This window comes from Symsagittifera roscoffensis, chromosome 5 (assembly GCF_963678635.1).
Source record: "Symsagittifera roscoffensis chromosome 5, txSymRosc1.1, whole genome shotgun sequence".
NCBI lineage: Eukaryota > Metazoa > Xenacoelomorpha > Acoela > Convolutidae > Symsagittifera > Symsagittifera roscoffensis.
In genome coordinates, this window is record NC_087066.1 from 10,808,118 (window position 1) to 10,817,114 (window position 8,997).

General features: G+C 39.3%; 1 protein-coding gene across 1 annotated transcript in view; it reads left to right on the forward strand.

Annotated features, from left to right (window-relative positions):
• LOC134846352 (uncharacterized) overlaps positions 1-8,696 on the forward strand; it is a 50,529-nt gene extending 41,833 nt beyond the window's left edge. Inside the window, exon 11 of the mRNA XM_063863669.1 lies at positions 8,249-8,696. Coding sequence (XP_063719739.1) covers positions 8,249-8,619 — 371 coding nt within the window. The 3' untranslated portion in view covers positions 8,620-8,696. The remainder of the gene's footprint in view (positions 1-8,248) is intronic.
• Positions 8,697-8,997: the final 301 nt, after the last annotated feature.

The following is an 8,997-nucleotide window of genomic DNA, read 5'->3' on the forward strand; positions in this document are numbered from 1 at the left end:
TCTTCAAAATAATCGATTATAATGGCTATATAATCGATTTCGTGGTCTGAATTTCACATCCGTAATGGATTATAATCGGTTATTTTTGTCTCGGGAATCCATTATAATCGATTAAAATCCATGGGCGCTCGGTGCGGGACGCGTTTTGTCCGGTTAATTTAAATCAGCACTGTATTTCTGGGAAAACAAGCTATGAAATTTATGCTAGTTGGTACATTTTCAGTTTTCCTTTTTTTATGCTAGCTAGTTGAGCGGTCACCATTATAGGCGGTCACCATTATAAGCGGTCACCATAATAAGCGGACGCAGCATTATCTGATGTGATTAACATTATTAGTAATGTGTAAGAGTAGATTAATCCAGTAAAGTTTGTAAAATTAGGTTTCAACTGGAACTAAGTTCATACTCTTGTAAAAGTATTATGGTTTGTCTATTTAACCTCTGATCTTAACTTACCGCCGACCTTTAGTTGTTAATTTATATACCTGCCAAAAGCGCATCGGCTTTTGGTAGACTCTGAATTGGACACTATCTTTTATGATACGTAACAAAACAAACGTAACCAATTCAATCTTTTAACACGTATTTTATCTTAGTTAGAATCCCCGTCTTTTATTTAGTTTTAAATAAAAGCCTACCATTTTAGTAGGAATCTTAATCATCCACAGTCTTAATCTATTCCTAGTTTAAGTCACTCTTTTACAACACGAGTGGTATCCTAATTTTTTAACATGGCGCAGTCTAATGAATCAAACCTACGCGGATTAGAGTTTTTCTGGAACAACTCATCAAATGAAAATCAACATGACTGGGAAAGGTGGGCGGAAAAATTCCAACTGACAATTATTGCGAAAGATTCCGTAGACATCGAAGATGTAATTAACCCACCGATAAGAGATGAACTAATTTACCCTATGGCAGAACCATTGGACACATCCGAGGATCAGACCCGTCGGGCCGAACAAGAGGAACGTCATAGAGTAGCAGTACAAAATTACAACGAAGAATTAAGAAGGAGAAGGGCGGAAGATAACGCCAAATTCAACGGACTTAAAATAGGAGATATTGACAAGAAGCTCAAATCACAGCTATACCTAGCACTCGGGAAAGAAGGACAGAAATGCTTCTCTCATAAAAATCCTGGAAAAAAAATACTGGATATCAATTTCGCAGAATTTTGGGAACTATTAAAAACGACTTTCACGATCACTACAAACCTAACATACGAAAGATTCAAATTCTTCGGCCGAAGACAGAAAGAACATGAGTCCTTAGAAAAATTCCATGAAATTCTTTCAGAACTAGCAAAAAATTGTAAACTGGGGGAACTCGAGTCAGAACTAGTAAGAGATATTTTCATAACCAACATGAGAAATGTCGAGATCCAAAAGAAACTATGCATTGAATACTTGACCCCAGAAAACGTACTATCTTATGTACTAGTTCACGAAAAAGGTACTAAAATCCATCAACAGTACCTAAAATTCCCAACTTACAACCCAGGACCAAGATCACAATATGTGAAGAACGAACCAACATTAAACATAGTCGAAAATAACAAGTGCCGTAATTGCGGCCAGCAATTCAAAAAAGGACACCTATCCACATGCCCGGCTAGAGATAGAAACTGCAATACGTGTGGACGGAAAGGACATTTTGCTAAACACTGCAGGAGTTCAGCTAAAACTCAAACTAACATCGTCGATCAGAATCGGGTACCCCAAGAAAACGAAAATGTCCGGGCCAACCCGCAGGAAAACCCCGAATTTGAGGTTAACCTAGACGACTTCTTAGTCCTAGCCATCGACACAAATAATCAAATAAATGCCGTAGAAGACAGAATAGAGCGCGGAGTGAGAACCGTATTCAATCACGAAGGATTAGAATTGAAAAAGACACTAAAAGTAGCTCTGGGAAAATTCAACCCCTACTATACCGAGATTCAAATTGACTCTGCAAGCCCAGTTTCCTTCATGAAGAAAGACCTACTACATGAACTGAAGATACGAGACAGATTCGTAAAGCTAGAACCGGTGGACGAGATAACAATGAAAGCATACCAGGGTTTCGGGAGTACGATCAATATTATTGGAAAAGTTCGAGTGAAAATCCAATCGAAAGGATGGGAGGCTAATGATCAAAAACTCTTTATCACAGAAGGGGCGGAAAGAAATCTACTAGGAAACGACATCCTACCGAATTTGGGTATTGTAGTATTTCAAAAACAACCTCCACCCAACGGGTCAAAGTCACGGGAAAATCAGAAAGTACCACCCATCGGGACAAATGTCAACCAGATAAAGTTCGCATCCGACATCCAACAGGATCAAAATCAAGAGACACCATCCCAACGTGAGTTTAAATCATACATATCAAAGCACTTTTCAGACCTTATAAAAAGAACTGGTAGATCAAAAAACTACGTAGTTAATACTTATTTTAACGAGCCGATAAAACCGATACAGGTGAAAGGGAAACGTATCCCAATCCATCTTCTCCCCAAAGTCAAACTATGCATCGACCAATTATTGAGTGACGGACACATTGAAAAACTATCTAGATGCTCTGAAGATTGTTTTATTTCCCCCATCGTGATTACAGCAAAAAGGGATGGATCAATTAAACTAGCGTTGAACTCAAAACTACTAAATAAACAAATATTTCGTAATAGATATCAAATGCCAAATCTATTCGAACTAATTGACAACGTCGCAGTCACTATTAGCGGCCATGATCAAAGAAACATCTGGTTCTCATCGATAGATCTAAAATACGCCTACAGCCAAATTCCGCTTTCGAAAAAGGCAAGCAATCAGTGTAATTTTAACATTGTGGGGGGAGAAGTAACGGGTTCATACCGTTTTAAAACCGGATTCTATGGACTTGGCGACATGCCCAATGAATTCCAACGTATAATGGACCGTTTGACGGAAAAACTACCAAATACTCATTGTTATCTTGACGACATCCTAATCGCCTCCGTAGGTAGCGAGGAAGAACACAAAAAGCTAGTCATTAATGTGTTAAAAACGCTAGACGACGAGGGACTTGCCATAAAATGGGAAAAATGCACATTTTTAACTCATAACATAGAATGGTTGGGATTTAGAATTGACGCAAAAGGGACGACACCATTGATACATAAATCTGACGCAATCAGAAATTTAAAAGAACCAAACTGTATTAAGGACATCAGATCCTTAATGGGATCGATTAACCAATTTAATAAGTTCATACCAAACTTAGCTTCCTTATCAACACCCTTCAGTGAACTCATGCAAAAGAATAAACCATTTAAGTGGTCCACTGTACATACGGAAGCGTTTGAAAAAATCAAGAACGAAATTTGTAATACTGTGACAAACCACCATTTCGATGTAAAACTGAACACTCGGGTGAAATGTGATGCCTCACATTTAGGATTGGGCGCGTCAATCGAACAAGACCATTGGGGGAATTGGAAGACAGTAGCGTTCGCTAGCAGATTTTTGAATATCGCCGAACTGAAATACAGCACTAACGAACTCGAATTACTGGGATTAGTCTGGGCACTAGATCATTTCAAAAATTATCTACTGGGTAAACAATTCTCAATTTTAACAGATCACAAAGCCTTAATAGGAGCACTGAAGGACGATAAATACACTAAAACGGCCCAATCACGTCTCACCCGTTGGGCGGATAAACTATTACCGTTCGACTTTACTGTAGAACATTTACCCGGTAAAGATATGGGATTTGTCGACTATATATCCCGACACCCATCGGGTGAACCCGTACCAGTTTCCCTGGATGACGATAAGTTCGTTATCGCATCTGTAAACCAGATTAGTACACTATTAGGCTTTGATCACCTTATGCCAAAAAATTCGTGGGCGCAAATAAGAAATAAATTCTCTCAACATTTCTTAACAGATGACGTCACTTCTTGTAATGCGATTGGCCAGCCAACAGATCATATGACCAGTCAAGAAATAGAACGTGAGAAACGAATTGCTAATGCCGCCGAAATTTTCCAAGCGATATCTAACCATTCAAACATTTCAGTGTGTCAAAATTCTCACTCGCGTACAGAACTGTGTGATTCATCCTGCAAAATTAACGACTTTTTTATGAATTTTAAAATCCTGAAAGAAATGGCAGAACAAACTGAATTTAACCAACAAAAAGAACTCTCTATTAAAGAAAACACGGACGTTTTAACACCAAACACTAGTAACCCGTCGGAAAAACCCGAGAATCGATCACCTAGCAAGAAGAAAACAGTTAACTTATTCCCTTTCTCTTGGCCGGAAATATTTGACACTAAATTTATGTCCCTCTTATCGAAACAAGACCTAATTCTGAAAAAGATAATCAAGGCAATCGAGGAAGATAGAAAACAGGATATCCTACAACTCGGAAACTACTATAAGTCATATTTGAATAATCTACATGTCAGCGGAGGATGCCTCTATTTGGACAACCGTTTAGTAATCCCAGCATGCCTAAGATCGACTATGCTGAACAGACTACATGAAGCTCACCCCGGCCAGTTCGCAATGAAAAGCCTGGCAACACAATACATCTGGTGGCCGAAAATTTACCGCGAAATCCAAGTCCACGGTGAAAACTGTATAGAGTGCGTAAAAGCAGGTAAAAATCTGAAGCCTCTTATAAAACACAATACCCTAGGGAAACTCCCAATGGTCGAAGAACCAAACCAAGAAATGGAATTAGATTTCGCTGGCCCGTTACCTTTAGTATGGGGAACAAAAAAATACATATTGGTGTGTGTAGACAGATTTTCAAAATTCCCATCAGCCCAAATAACATCCAGTACATCGGCTAAATCTATTATTAACTTCCTTAGTCGATATATCGCTTTACACGGGATACCTAGGACAATTAGAACAGATCAAGGATCTGGTTTTATCTCCAAGGAAGTTAGAGAATTTTGCCACGATCACAACATAAAGGTGATATTTAGCCCAGTGGGTGATCACAGAGCTACCGGATTAGTGGAACGTCTAATCAGGACTATTAAGGAACGACTCCTGGTGATGGCACAAGAACGCCCAAAACCTTCTTTAGAATCTGCACTCCTGAAAATAATAAAATGCTTAAGAACAGTAACTCAACAGTCGCTTAACTGCTCTCCTTTCGAAGCACATTTCGGTAGATCCCCAAACACTATCTGGCATAATTTGGTTAAATCACCTTCTTCGAATAACCTTGACTGGAATAAAACTTTGTTATGTATAGATAAAGGCAAAAAACTAATGAGCCGAGAGCGAAGACATGACTGGGACGCTCCTGACGACATTGAAGATGGAGATGCCGATGAACATTCATCATCCTCGGAGGATATCTCAAATGCAGTGAGATACGTACCAACAAGTGCTGGATCCCCAGTAAAAGTCCTCTCCCGGTCAGAAAAAAGAGATGCCTTGGGCATAAAGGACTCGATTCTGAACAACCCGTCGGCCATTAAAAGACAGTGCACTCAGAAGAAACCAAGTCCGAGAAAACGAGACCAATTAGTCAGATTTTACGCGACCAAAGGACTCAGGAAAACAGCAAAACCTCCAAGAAATGTCGGATTCAAAAGTTCAAAAACAACCCAGAAGAAACGAAACCTTCAGTGGAAATTTGAAGAGCTTGACATTGCGAGACGAAACGCGGCCATGAACAGTTCTAGGGAAACTCTTCTTAGAGAGGAAGAAGAACAGAGAAAGAGACTGAGAACACCGATTGGCCTCGAGATTGACCAAGAACCAAGCCCGTCGGGTAAACCCGAACTTCTTAAAAGTTATTTAAACGAACCCGGAGTGACGATTGACTCACATGAAGATATGTCAGATGATAATGCGAGTGACTTAATGACACTAAGAGACCTCAAGGAGAAAACATTGCTCGAAACCACGAAACGAGACGAACCACTAATACCCGACCGAACAGATCCTAAGTTAGAAACATCAGACCACGCCGACCAGAAGGTCGAGTTAGATGAGATTCCTTTGATCAACTTGGATTCCGGTGACAATGATAGAGACTCTCAAGCGACCCCACAGCTGATCCTCTTAGACACTAGGGAGGAGAGTAATGAAGCGACCCAAGAAATGCCGGTACCTTCAGAGAATCCCGGAGTAAAGTTCCCTAAATCTACTGGAGATCAAACTACCATGGCGGAGATGGGACCGAAACAAATACTTTCTGACCACACTACAAAGTCTCAGAAATTGTCCGGTACTGCTAAAAGGAAAGCCTCATCCCCAATGAAATCACCACCCTCGAAAAAACTATCGGAAATTTTTAAACGTCAAAACACGAGACCCATGCGAACCAGGCAGCCCCCCAAGATGCTAGGCGAGAGAGTATTTACCAGTATAGTCGATCTAACTGAGGAAGACCGCGATGCCCCAGAATTCGGTTCACCTAATTTAGTCGCAGTGTGTTCAACGTTGGAAGCAACTACGGTAGAAAGCCATCATGTCGACCTAGTAGATCTGACAACATTAACACCACCTTCATCATCACGCCCTACCATAGTTCACTTGCGGGAAGATATCGACGCGGACTCAAGTGACCCAAAGCCCTCAAAAACAGACGATCAAAAGAGCCCAGACAAGAACGTCAAATTTAGCCCTGATGTTTATTCCACGCGATTTAACCCATCGGGCCTATCTAATGAAATTTCAACTCCTACATTTATACCCATCGTATCTGACCCAGACTGGCTGAACACCTCCTCTATCATTTCGGCGATAGAACTCCTTGGACGGCCAATGACGCTGGAGGAGCTAAGAAGATGGACTATAAATAAAGCAGCAAATCGGGAATCTGATTAGACGCAGGAGCTCAAAAACAGATGTCATCAAAAACATTCTCGACCTATCAAAACTCCATCGTAAAATTTTTAGCACCTATATGTTCTGTTTATTGTCTATCGCCTAACATTCCAGGACCCTAGGGTCATACAAACCTCCAGTGCTGTTATTTTAAGTTATTGTGATGATTGGTAACATTTATACCCTTGTTTTGGCCATAGAATTTTGCAGAATTCCATTAAAGTTCTGTTCACCCATGGGGCGTTACCATCGGATAACAATTAGATTTATTCATTTTGGTTATACCCAGTATTCCGCTTAATTTTACGACAACTTTCTGCATACCTTATGATCTTAGTCACCCTGGTGCTATTTCAGTTCCTTACTTGCCTATTGTCACTAACCTACAGTTATTTCTCGGCGAATACATATTATTCGATCTAAGGTGCTTTGTTTTGGAATTTTGTTTTTGTTTGACGAACATGCCGTCCGGCCCATCGGGCTCGATCATTGGTATTCCGCGTTTTGTACACCCACCCTTTACACCTGACAACCGTGTTATTCTTCTCAGTTTATAATACGCCTTTTGGGCCCGTTATCAAGTCGGTATTAACGATTCTAGATCCACTCTCGGGGGTCCTAGACAATGCGCCGACTGATTCATCCATCTTAGTGCTTAATCATTTTTGTTTTATTCCCTTCTGATGAGGCGAAAGGGATAGTTTAGAGATAAAATTTCGCGGGGAATGTAAAAGTATTATGGTTTGTCTATTTAACCTCTGATCTTAACTTACCGCCGACCTTTAGTTGTTAATTTATATACCTGCCAAAAGCGCATCGGCTTTTGGTAGACTCTGAATTGGACACTATCTTTTATGATACGTAACAAAACAAACGTAACCAATTCAATCTTTTAACACGTATTTTATCTTAGTTAGAATCCCCGTCTTTTATTTAGTTTTAAATAAAAGCCTACAATTTTAGTAGGAATCTTAATCATCCACAGTCTTAATCTATTCCTAGTTTAAGTCACTCTTTTACAACACGAGTGGTATCCTAATTTTTTAACAACTCTCAGAGTTAAAGTTGGTACTCCCAAGACCAATTAGCAATTTTTTTCCTCCTTGGAGCAAGTTTTCATCTTTGGAGCAGCAAGATTTCTCTTCGGTGCTTATGTACTGCTCAAATTTTATGACCTTAGTAGTGCTGTCCTGAATTATAAAAGCCCTTGAAGCTGCTCAAAATTTTCAAAAAAAAAGCTTTGCAACGCTGAATGATGAAAAAAGGGGTTTCAAAAAAATTCAACCAATGAAAAACAGCGCGCGTTTACACGTTTGTCATCGTTATTGTTCAAAATAAGGAAGGTTTCCTCCATAGAAAAAAAAGAAACAATTAAGTTATTACAAAAGAATTTGTGTCATACCCTGTTTTCAATTTAGAACTCTTCGAAGCTCTTGAAACGTCTCAAATTGGCAGTGTTGATCTAAGAAACGCCAACATCAACGATCACAAAATTATGCAGATTGTCAGCCTCATCGAATCTGCCAGGAAGAAACACCAGGATGCCAAATTGAAAAAAGAGCTCGGAAAAGATAAAAACAGAGGATTAGATCATATTATGTTTTCTGAGAATCGAGATCTAAGTGTGGAAGGCTTGGAGAAGCTGCTGGAACTTCTTGAAGCGGAGGACTCCGGTTCGAATCCCGCTCCAAGCCCAAGCAAAGCGAGTTCATCAAGCGAAAAGCCGGGAAACAAAAAGGAAGTTGTTCAGAAAATAAACTCAAAAAACTTGAAGCCCGTTCTTCACTGACATGTCGTTAAAATTTCTGACAACTTTTTAAAAAACAATTTGCTTTAAAAATGGTGCATTTTCAGAGATAAAAATTGAATTAGAGATAAAAACATTAGACGTTTATTTTTTATTATTATTGTGGAAAAGTTTAATTTGCGTAATCGCTTGTCAGTTTTCAAGTCTTTTGTTTCTCGGCTCAAAAAGGAACTTCAGATAAAAAACTGATTTCTTTTTAAAACTAAAAAAAGATAAAATGGCGCCAGAAACTTATATTTTTTGTATCAGTATGACATTTCCTAATGTTCTTTAATCAGTGACATACAGTTGCTTATATTGTTTGCAACGCAAATAGTTTTTATATTCAATAAAATTGAAGCGCACTTCCCGTAAAAAGTA